The 12,044-nt window shown below is 43.8% G+C and overlaps 1 protein-coding gene and 1 long non-coding RNA gene across 8 annotated transcripts in view; one reads left to right on the top strand and one right to left on the bottom strand.

Moving 5' to 3' along the window:
• GLS2 (glutaminase 2) overlaps positions 1–12,044 on the top strand; it is a 285,083-nt gene that overhangs the window by 187,861 nt on the left and 85,178 nt on the right. For all 6 annotated transcript variants that reach the window (XM_063952557.1, XM_063952563.1, XM_063952561.1 and 3 more), the window contains 3 exons: positions 2,603–2,766; positions 7,702–7,760; positions 10,495–10,527. In XM_063952557.1, the coding sequence (XP_063808627.1) occupies positions 2,603–2,766; positions 7,702–7,760; positions 10,495–10,527 (256 nt within the window). The remainder of the gene's footprint in view (positions 1–2,602; positions 2,767–7,701; positions 7,761–10,494; positions 10,528–12,044) is intronic.
• Positions 1–12,044, bottom strand: part of LOC135012582 (uncharacterized) — a 101,695-nt gene that overhangs the window by 83,412 nt on the left and 6,239 nt on the right. The gene's annotated exons all lie outside the window — the stretch shown is intronic.

Genomic DNA, 12,044 nt, shown 5'->3' on the forward strand with positions numbered 1-12,044 from the left:
AAACGGAAACCCGACCACGCACTGAAAGGGGTCCCATGTTTACACATGGGACCCCTTTCCCCGACTGCCAGGACCCCCCCTGACTCCTGTCAAAGAGGGTCCCTTCAGCCAATCAGGGAGCGCCACGTCGTGGCACTCTCCTGATTGGCTGTGTGCTCCTGTAGTGTCTGTGAGGCAGCACACGGCAGAGATACAATGTAGCGCCTATGCGCTCCATTGTAGCCAATGGTGGGAACTTTGCGGTCAGCGGTGAGGTTACTTTCGGTCAACCGCTGACCGCAAAGTTCCCACCATTGGCTACAATGGAGCGCATAGGCGCTACATTGTATCTCTGCCGTGTGCTGCCTCACAGACGGGTCTGGGACTGAGGGTCGACAGCACAAAGGTCGACACACCTTAGGTCGACACTAATTGGTCGACACACCTTAGGTCGACATGGACAAAAGGTCGACATGGACAAAAGGTCGACAGGAACAAGGTCGACATGGAAAAAGGTCGACATGAGTTTTTTATGTTTTTTTGGTGTCGTTTTATTCGTAGAGTGACCGGGAACCCCAATTAATGCACCGCGTCCCCTCGCATGGCTCGCTTCGCTCGCCATGCTTCGGGCATGGTGCCTTCGCTCCGCTACCGCTTCGCTCGGCACACTTTACCGTTCCAATCGTAGTCCACGTGGATCGTTAAGTATGAAAAGGTTCAAAAAAAGAAAAAAATCGTGAAAAACTCATGTCGACCTTTTTCCATGTCGACCTTGTTCCTGTCGACCTTTTGTCCATGTCGACCTTTTGTCCATATTGACCTAAGGTGTGTCGACCAATTGGAGTCGACCTAAGGTGTGTCGACCTTTGTGCTGTCGACCTGGAGTCCGGATACCTCACAGACACTACAGGAGCACACAGCCAATCAAGAGAGTGCCACGACGTGGCGCTCCCTGATTGGCTGAAGGGACCCTCTTTGACAGGAGTCAGGGGGGGTTCTGGCAGTCGGGGAAAGGGGTCCCATGTGTAAACATGGGACCCCTTTCAGTGCGTGGTCGGGTTTCCATTTTTTTGTTTTGCCAAGTACGTGGATTATACTTTGGACACAATCTACACTGGATTATGTGAGTATAATTTTTTTCACAGGTCCCCCAAGGATTCTACATGGAGAAGAGGACCGAGCCTCATGGGAACATAGGTAAGTATGTATGTATGGAGGTGTGCATGTATGTAATAAACTTATACTTTCACGGTGTGTGTGTCCTGTTTTTTTGGGGGTATTTTTTTAGTAGTAGTACTACAGGTACTAGCGGGCCAGGTTTTCCACCGCATGCTGGTACTTGTGGTTCTCCAAGTACCAGCTTGTGGGGAGGCTTGCTGGGAGTTGTAGTACTGCTACTAAAAACAATATTCACATTTTTTACACATGGCTATCAGCCCCCCATCCGCCGCCCTTGGATGGGGGGGCAACCTCGGGCTTCACCCCTGGCCCTTGGGTGGCTGGAGGGGGGGACCCCTTGATTTAAGGGGTTCCCACTCCTCCAGGGTACCCCGGCCAGGGGTGACTAGTTGGGTATGTAATGCCAAGGCTGCAGGGACCAGTATAAAAGTGTCCCCCGGCTGTGGCATTATGTACCTGGCTAGTGGAGCCCGGTGCTGGTTTCAAAAATACGGGGGACCCCTACGCTTTTTGTCCCCCGTATTTTTGGAACCAGGACCAGGCGCAGAGCCCGGTGCTGGTTGATGAAATATGGGGGAACCCCTGTCATTTTTTTCCCCATATTTTGTCAACCAGGACCGGCTCAAAGAGCCCGAGGCTGGTTGTGCTTAGGAGGGGGGACCCCACGCAATTTTTTTATGATTTTTAACAACTTTAAACACCTTTTTAAGGTACACAATGAAGCCCTGCACGGATCTCACAGATCCGGCCGGGATTACTTGTGTTTTGTCAGGCAGTGTTTTACTCATCACTCCCGTAAAACACTGCCTAACATTACGAATCACATCGACATCGGAAAATACGAATTGGGAAAAGTCGGCAGCTTAGTGAATGATCGTATCAGGATTCAAAAAGTTGCAGTAAAATGCACCCGATACCATTCGAGTTCAAACACCCTTCAAAACGGCAAAAACACGAATCTTTGTAAATATACCCCTATGTGTGTTTCTGTGTATAACACAGGTAAATATTACTATTACTTTTTTTAAATATAGGAGGTGCTTTAGAGCTTAGAGAAGTCTTGAAACAGTAGGTTTCCTATTATGCACTAACAGACCAAGTATTATATAGACATAAAGGCATTGCTGATTGGAATCCTGGTGATCTCATACTGAGGTCAGCAGGTTTATCGCTACAGTACCTGCATGCAAATAGAGTCTGATTGTTACTGCATTCTAAACACACAGCTCGCAGTGAGATTGTAGTGAGTTCAGTGTTATACAGACAGGGAGGACAGCAGTTTAATAACAGAACGCCATTTATACATTTTACCAAAGTCTTCCTGTTATAGAATGTTTTCAGCGCACGCGCTACAAAGCTGCTCTTCTGTTCCACCAATATACTTAATTTTACTGAAATGATATTGTCACTTGCCTACCTCTGATTCCATCTTTTCTTATCTAAGACACTCAGTGGGAGACACGGATATTCCTTTTTGCCTTCAATCTTGTGTGAAGCCACTAAAATATGCCATCGCTCTGAATGACCTTGGCACAGATTATGTTCATCAGTACATGGGCAAAGAGCCTAGTGGTCTTCGATTTAACAAGTTATCATTGAATCACCAAGGTAAGAGGTCCTGTCGGTCAATAACTGTCCTGTTGGTCAACCTATATAGCATATCATTCTGCTAAGTATTGTAAAAACATATAATAGTATCAAAAGTTCCCTTAACATGGGCCTTCCCAAAAATATCTTGACTGTCTAGAATTCTCCAAGTATTTATAGAAGATAGATCCTTGCTGTTAACATTTTTCATATACATGCTCCCGCTGGATAGATCCTTGCTTGTATGCTTTTTGCAGTATACATGCTCCCGCTGGGTGAAATAATCAGGTGCCATGGCCTGGTCTACCACTGCTATGCAGATGATACACAACTGTACTTGTCCTTTGCTCCGGGCACTGATAACCCAATAGCAACCCTAAATGGCTGTCTAGCTGAGCTCCAGGAGTGGATGAGTGCCATTGGCTGCGACTGAACCTGGATAAAACAGAGGTCCTTATGATAGGAACGCAACATCAAAGGACAAGACTGCAGCATAGCCAACCAACTGGACTTACACTCAGGGATTCAGAATTCCAAACCACTGATCGTGTGTGGAATCTTGGCATTGAATCAAGCACTTAATGCCCTCAGATGATCTGCCAAAAGTCATACATGCATTTGTATCATCTCGATTAGACTACTGTAATGCCCTCTACCTTGGTCTCCCAGCAAAATAATTGCACCGCTTATAGCTGGTGCAAAACACAGCTGCCAGGCTGTTAACCAAGCAGCCCCGCTCTAGCCATATAACACCCATCCTCTACTCCCTTCACTGGCTGCCTGTAAGATGGTGAATTATCTTCAAGATTGGCTTACTGAGTTTCAAAGCACTACATGACCAGGGCCCAAGGTACCTGAAGCAGCATCTGATTCCATACTGCCCCACTTGATTACTGCGATCTGTAGATGAAGAACTGTTAGCAGTACCTAGAATCTCCTGTAATTAATCTGGGGGTCGAGCTTTTAGTCATGTGGCTCCGACTCTTTGGAACTCACTTCCCCGCACAGTTCTAGAGGCCCCCACTCTAGAATCCTCAAAAGTAGACTCAAGACTTTCCTGTTTACTCAAGCATTTCCATAATGTCCCTTTTGTATCTACGTGCTTCTGTATTCTATGAAAAGCTGTTCTGTACATTATTTTCTGTACTATATTATGCTATATATCTGTTAAGCGCCTTGAGTCCTATTGGAGAAAGAGCACTATATAAATAAAATTATTATTATTATTATTATTATTATTAAAGACATGATTTATAGCTAATGCTTTGCTTGTCTCCCATGGTTTCAATGATCTTTCACTTTCTACTATACTGCAAACAAAATAAGAACTTATCACTAATTAAGAGATGGACAGAGAATGTTTCTCGTGCTGTGCGCCGTCATAAAGCTATGTCTGCACATTTTATCCTTTCCTGCAGACATGCCTATGGCTTAGCACGCCACCATGGCAAACAAATATTTGAACCTTATGATCAGTCAGACTTGCTGGTCATGGGCAGGCCTGTATGTTCCATGTTGAATATGGGATAACGGCAGTAACATGCTTGATTCTTTGCCCAAATGTAAAATCAAATCGAATTTGGTGTCACAAGATATTCAATGAACTTTAAGTGGTGGACACTGGGCATCCATGGTTTATCTGGTGACTTAGTGGAAGTGCAAATGATGTGCTTGTGCTCTGACGTAATGGAGATGTAATGCCCAGCTAGGAGCACATTTTATAGTCTCACATAATTTAATGTAATTTAGACTTTTACATGTACTAAAGTGACATACAAAATAAACACTGCCGCAATGTCTCTGTAGTCTAATATTTCTATACGTCACAAATGAGTGTTTCACAAGCAGCATCTTAGGAGATACATGGGACTGTTACAAATAAGCAAGTGGTTCAAATCTGAAAATAAGCTTTTACTTTTACTGGTATGTTAGTTCCTGGACCATGCCATGGTACTCATCCTGTCTCATGGACAGTTCCTTTAACAATCTCCTATTATCATTACCTGCTTCTTGCTTCGTCTTTCAATCAGGGTGTTCTAGGACTTCATACTGGGCCCCCTTCTGCATGCGGTTCACATTTATTTACTTGGCAACACAATGAACGTTCATATACTGATTATAATGACTTGTACACTTATTCCCATGCACTCTCTTCCTGTATAATGACTGGAAACCCACACAGTGATCCTGACAATATTACTAAACACATTCAGCACTCAGGTGATGTGGCTGGATCAAATCCGGAGTCAAGGGGCTTGCTAGTGCAATTGAAAGAAGAGTACAGAGGCCAATAACTGTCACCTTTTCATCTAATTTTCCAACATACCCAATAATTAACTTATTAGTTTTATTATTGGTGACCATGACTATTTTAGGGGGTCACAATAGCATTGATATGTGGCAAATTGACAAAATATACCTGCAATGTCCTAGTGAGCGCGACCAACATAAGACCAGTGAATGATGCCCTCACTAGATGTACTAAACCTAGAGAGTGATCAAGTGGATAAAGATAAACTACCAACCAATCAGCTTCTGTCATTTTTCAAACACAGGTCAAGATTTATCAAGCCTTGGAGAGTGATACATTGCATGGTGATAAAGAACCAACCGATCAGCTCCTAACTGCCATGTTACTAGCTATGTTTGAAAAATGACAGGAGCTGATTGGTTGGTACTTTATCATCATGGAATTTATCACTCCCCAAGGCCTGATAAATCTGGGCCACAGCCTGTAACATGGCAGTTAGGAGCTAACTGACTGGTACATTATCTTTTTCCAAGGCTTAGTAAATCACTCCCTATATCTGCTTTCTAATCCAGACAAGACTGAACTCATTAGGGATAATAATAAAAATTGTTACAAAGAAAAACTAGGTGAAAACAGAGAAGCTGAAAGCTAGTTTCGCAACCCTCCCATTACACTGGATGGCTACAGTGCTTCTAACCGGGTGGTCTTCAGTATGCCAGCTGTCGGGATCCCGGCGCTCAGTATACCGGCGCCGGAATCCTGACAGCCGGCATACCAACACTTATTCTCCCTCGTGAGAGTCCACGACCCCCCTGGAGGGGGAATAAAATAGCGTGGCGCTCCACCGTGCCCGCAGCGTGGTGAGCGCAGCGAGCCTGCAAGGGGCTCATTTGCGCTCGCCACACTGTCGGTATGCCGGCGGTCGGGCTCCCGGCGCCAGTATGCTGGTCGCCGGGAGCCCGACCGCCGGCATACCATACTACACCCTTCTAACCTACAACTCCCTCGTCACATACAACTCTCCCAATTGTCAGGCCTGTCAGCTTAAACTTTACCGTAAAAGAGGCGCTCAGGAGGATGTGTGTGTAAAGTTTACGCACACATCCTCCTGAGCGCAGAAGCTTACCTTGCCTTGTTGTGCTTATACATGTCTTTCTTCTCTTGTATAACCTTGCATACACTGCAAACCAAGAACCATCAGTTCTGCATTTCCAATAGGGAAACATTTATTATTTGTTGTTTAACTTTCACATAGTCCTTGAAAGTCATGAACCAATTAAACCATTTTATTAGCATAGCACAAACCACATGCAAGAAGTTTAGACTAATATGACTGCCGAGAAATTCCCCAATTCTTCAACTGACCAGAACCGGCTCCGGTTGTGAGGAAAACAAGAGTTTTACGGGATCAGCCACTCTCACATGACATATGTAAAAACTAGAAAAACACATAGCATAACCTGGTAATCTGGTTCCTAACACTGGAGCGTGACCTAAAGGTAATACATGTATGCTGATCCACGGTAATGCTTCACTCCTACTCCCCTAACAAGGTGACTACTCCAAGGTTGAGCACATACTGGAAATGTATATACATATATTTTCTTTATTTATCACATTTGCTGGGGAAAAGAATAAGCACCTAATGTATAAATATTTTGCAGACTTAATATGCCCTATTATATTTATTATTTGACTGAATAGTAATTTCTATAGATGTTCATTCATTTTAACAAAAAAAAAAAAATGTGTTGAAATTCCAATTTGATCCATTCCTCCTGGAACAAAATGATCTGCTTGTAATTTTTCCACTTATTTTCCTTTCTGCATTTTTAAGGACCAATGTGGCAGTGCCCCGATTACTAATAGGGCCTAATTCAGACCTGATTGCAGCAGCAAATTTGTTAGCTAATGTGCGAAGCCATGTGCACTGCAGGTAAGGTGGGGTGGGGGGGGGGGGGCAGCTATAACATGCAGAAAAAGTTACTGAAATCTAAATTGCAGTGTAAAAATAAAGCAGCCAGTATTTACTCTGCACAGAAACAATAAGAAACCACCCAATCCTAACTCTCTCTGCACATGTTATATCTGCCCCACCTGTAGTGCACATGGTTTTGCCCATTAGCTAACAAATTTGCTGCTGCAGTCAGTTCTGAATTAGGCCCATAGTCTGCATATCAACTGACTTTTTCTTTTTTTAACTAAAATTTGCTCTCTCTGTAATGTAACTCATTCTCCCAACCGTTGTCCCTGAAATATACATATCCTTTTTCAAAAGACCCCTCCAGAGAATCTGACAAAGCGAATGCGCACAGCATCAGTTTCTACAAGAATGCCTCTGCAGACTAAAATCGGTTTACTCCATCTGAGGATGGCATAAACCAACAGGGCCAAACTCAGGAAAGCTTTACTTTTCGGAGTTTAGTACGTAGGGATCAAACTTTAGTCCCCATCAGAATTTAAGAGAGGAGGGGAACTGTGTGAAGGACCTGATCTGGCCCCCTCCTCTCCGGTGGTGCATACAGGTCTCCAGGAACATGGTGCCCGAGCTACACCTCTGCCTTTAGTTTTATATATTTATATAGTCATAATAGAAATACCGATTGTAGTTCATAAAGATTAGTATTATAAACTTAAAAAATGGTAGTCAAAAAATGTGTCTAATATAACTAACTCGGTTCACGTATATGTATCCATTCTATTAGATAAACCGCACAACCCCATGGTGAATGCTGGAGCAATTGTCAATTGTTCATTGATTAAAGTGAGTATGTTTACCTGCCTCATCTATAGTTTATAGGACAAAGTAATACACCTGTTGATTAGAGTAAATATTGTGCATTGTGATATGGGGATCGTTCTATAGTCTAATGAATGTAGTTTTGATGTTTGATAATTCAGTTCTTGTTGACGGAAAAATTACCCACTTCAAACTATTCCAATGCTTTCTGCTGGGTGGCAAACTGATCTTATATGTCAACAGGAAACCTTTAGAATATTCCCATATGCTATACTGACATTTGTTATACTGCTCTAACTACAAAGAATCCTTTCTACTCAGGTCCTTAATCTACTTTTTTTTTAGTAATTTCAAGTGTTAAGATTGAGTATTATCATAACTTTTACCATAACATGCAGCCTTCATAAAACCCAAAGTTAGCTTTCTTAGTTACCATTTCTACATATAACCTTGAATCCTCAATTTCCCTACTCTACTCAACATTAATAGCACTGAAAGTGGTACTGACTTTAGAACCTACCCTTATGCTCCTAATAATTGGCAACTCAACGTTTCCTTTTCCTTTATAGGTGCAACAGTATCTCTTCACTAAATGGTCTGGGGGTAAATTTACTAAGATGGGAGTTCTATTTAAGATGGGATGTTGCCCATAGCAACCAATCAGATTCTAGTTCTCATTTATCTAGCACCTTCTAGAACATAATACCTGGAATCTGATTGGTTGCTATAGGCAACATCACATCTTAAATAGAACTCCCATCTTAGTAAATTTACCCCCTGGTGTTTTACAGACTACTGACTATGTAACAAAAGATATACATGTTGATGTCTATCTTCAATGATTGAGATTTGCTGATTCTTTTAACCCACCCATAGAAAATGACACCATGCGGCCTCAAACACTACTTAAATAAGTCCATTTGGGAAAGTTTCGTAGGAAACACCTGATAAATTGATATAATATGTTGTGAACTTCATCTTTTGTGTCAAAAACCGAGACTGAACTCTACATTATGTTGACACATATACCATGGGCTAAGATCTTTCTTCACACTCACTGTTTAGTGGCTAATTGTATATTAGCCAATATATAATCTAATTGTAAACTTCTCTCCTCTTGTGTCCAAAGCCAGCTATCATAAAGTCTTGGGTATACGCTGGATACCATTATGAACGTGTGCTACCACCAGTGGCGCAGAGAGTGGGGGTACTAATTACCCAGGCCCAGGTCTGATAGAGGGGCCCAGTGGGGGCCCAGGTCTACCCCACCCCCTCCCCCTTACCTGTCAGCAGCAGCTACAGCTTTTCTCCTCAGCCCAACACACGCTTCTGTGCGCTGGGCTGCAGTGTGGCTAGGGAGGCACGGAAAATAAAAAATGTTGGTAAGTTTTCTAAGGGTGCATGACCACACTTCCTGTGATTAGGCCACACCCCATGAAAAGTACCTGGGCCCAGCCAGGCTCTCTATTGCCCTAGCTACCACCAGTGTATGATACTGGTCAACAACAAACTGTCAGATAAAAAGCATTATGGGGATACAGACCCTCCCTGATTTGCCACCATAACTCCTTTCATGTATATTTTCCATGGTTGTCCATGCAGCACATCAGATGGAACGATCCAATGAACAGCGGCTGGGAATGACGGATCGTGGGTACAGAATATACGATGTGTGTGATATATCATTCTAATCTACATCTAAACAATATATATCATATTGTCTATCACATAGTGTGTACCCAGCTTTGGTCTCCAGTTTCCTTCCACCGCTTCATGAATAGACTTCACTGTTCTTAGGCATGACTAATCCAAATCACACTGCTTCTTAGATTCAAAGAAACCTTGTTGGCCTGGGTCTTCTTGTGCCCTCAACAGATACATCTCATGGCTATCCTGGGGGCTAGATGCCTTTTCTACACTTTATATTACCCTACCACTTTCACCGTTACACATAACACCCCTACAATAGAAAACCTCCACATCTTTGGTTTTCCCCTAGCGGGATTGAGCTACTACCTTATGAGTTTGAAAAAAACAACATAGGGCCTAATTCAGCAAGAGTTGTAGTTTTGCAAGAAATCGCAACACTACAACTCCTTTCTCTAGCATGCGGGGAGCTGCCCAGCACAGGGCAATGCCACCCCACATGCCGTGTCCCCCAACTGCTGAAATGCAAGTTTAGTGATGTGCTTGCATCTTTAGGGTAGCCCTCTGCCTCCACAGCCTAGCTGCGAAGGCAGTCGCGGAGCGGCCATGTTTTGAGCGGCTGCGTGTGACATCATGCAGCCGCCGCGGCCCGCCCCCCAAACGGAGATGTGTCCGGACTGCACTCCCCCAATGCCGTATCGACACCCACAAAACACTGCGTCGCAGTTCCCGGCCCCTGAGAATGCCTGTGCCTGTCAATCAGGCAGGGGCGTTCACATAAGTGAGATGCCGCTGCGCCTCACTGTGTGCACATGCTCAGTGCGTCTCCTGCGTGTGCGCACACTAAACAGGGGCTTCAGTATGCGGATGCATCTCTGATGAATTTCATACTGAATTAGGCCCTTAATCCCTTTCTTGGTGTTCTATTCTCCTCTCAATTTCCACATCCATGTCAACCTACCAGTGACAATGCATTCATCTCTGTCAGTCTGTGTATTTATTTTATTGTATTGTATGTGCCTCTTTCCTTGTAACCCCTGTTTTGAAAACCCTATAAAGAATTAAACATATTCTGGGATACTAATACTTGTTTTTATGTCTCTGTATTTAGCAAGGTTCTACCAAGGCTGAAAAGTTTGATTATGTAAGTACTGTATGTCACATTTTCAGCACTTGTATAAAGTTAGTCTACTGTACTTAGTGTTCAGGTACAGTATGTGCTTTACAAATACACAGATTAAGGGCCTGATTCAGATTGCACACAATTCTGTCTGTGTAGAGATCTCACAATGGGGGTAATTCTGAGTTGATCGCAGCAGGAACTTTGGCCCTCATTCCGAGTTGTTCGCTCGCTAGCAGATTTTAGCAGCATTGCACGCGCTAGGCCGCCGCCCTCTGGGAGTGTATCTTAGCTCAGCAGAATTGCGAACGAAAGATTAGCAGAATTGCGAATAGAAATTTCTTAGCAGTTTCTGAGTAGCTCGAGACTTACTCCTCCATTGCGACCAGCTCAGCCCGTTTCGTTCCTGGTTTGACGTCACAAACACGCCCTGCGTTCGGCCAGCCACTTCTGCGTTTTATCCTGGCACGCCTGCGTTTTTCCGCACACTCCCAGAAAACAGTCAGTTTCCGCCCAGAAACACCCACTTCCTGTCAATCACACTCCGATCACTTCAACGATGAAAATTCTTAGTTCGGACGTGAGTAAATCTACTAAATTTTGTGCTAAAATACTTAGCGCATGCGCACTGCGTACCATGCGCATGTGCATTTTTGCCTTAATCGCTCCGTTGCGAAAATCGGCAACGAGCGAACAACTCGGAATGACCCCCTTTGTTATCAGTTGGGAAAAACCATGTGCACTGCAGGGGAGGCAGATATAACATGTGTAGAGAGAGTTAGATTTGGGTGTGGTGAGTTCAATCTGCAATCTAAATTGCAGTGTAAAAATAAAGCAGCCAGTATTTACCCTGCACAGAAACAAAATTACCCACCCAAATCTAACTCTCTCTGCACATGTTATATCTGCCTCCCCTGCAGTGCACATGGTTTTGCCCAACTGCTAACAAAAATCCTGCTGCGATCAACTCAGAATTACCCCCAATATGTACCAGATTGCGCATGTGTAGGATCCTGCATAATGTCAGACTCCGGATCACAGGGCCCCATTACCAGGTCTGTCGGTGTAAATCAGTGTCCATTTGCGCCCTCCGCTGGACGTATACAGCACCCCCAAGTTTCTTATAAGGGGGTCATTTATCAAAGTTTAGAGAGAGATAAGGCAGAGAGAGTGCCAACCACTCAGAAGTGCCAACCACTCAGCTCCTGTCATTTTTCAAACACAGCCTGTAAAATGACAGAAGAGGATTGGTTGGTACATTTATCAAAAATGTGGCTGGCATCCTCCACCTGGAGGTTCCCGCCACTCTTGACTATGGACGCCACTATGTTGGACAGTGTCACATGATTTCTCTGCCAACTAGCTCTTAGCAACTCTAGTCACATGTTTCGCACAGTCTAGCAATGCTTAGGGTGCACTATTTAAACCAGTACAATTTCTAAAAATGTATAAACAAGCGCTTGGTTAGTGGTAATGTTTACAGCTCCTTTTGGAGCTTTTTTTGTGATGACCAGTCCGTGAAGAAACAACCTAACTTTCCC

The sequence above is a fragment of the Pseudophryne corroboree genome, chromosome 2, assembly GCF_028390025.1.
Source record: "Pseudophryne corroboree isolate aPseCor3 chromosome 2, aPseCor3.hap2, whole genome shotgun sequence".
Classification (NCBI taxonomy): domain Eukaryota; kingdom Metazoa; phylum Chordata; class Amphibia; order Anura; family Myobatrachidae; genus Pseudophryne; species Pseudophryne corroboree.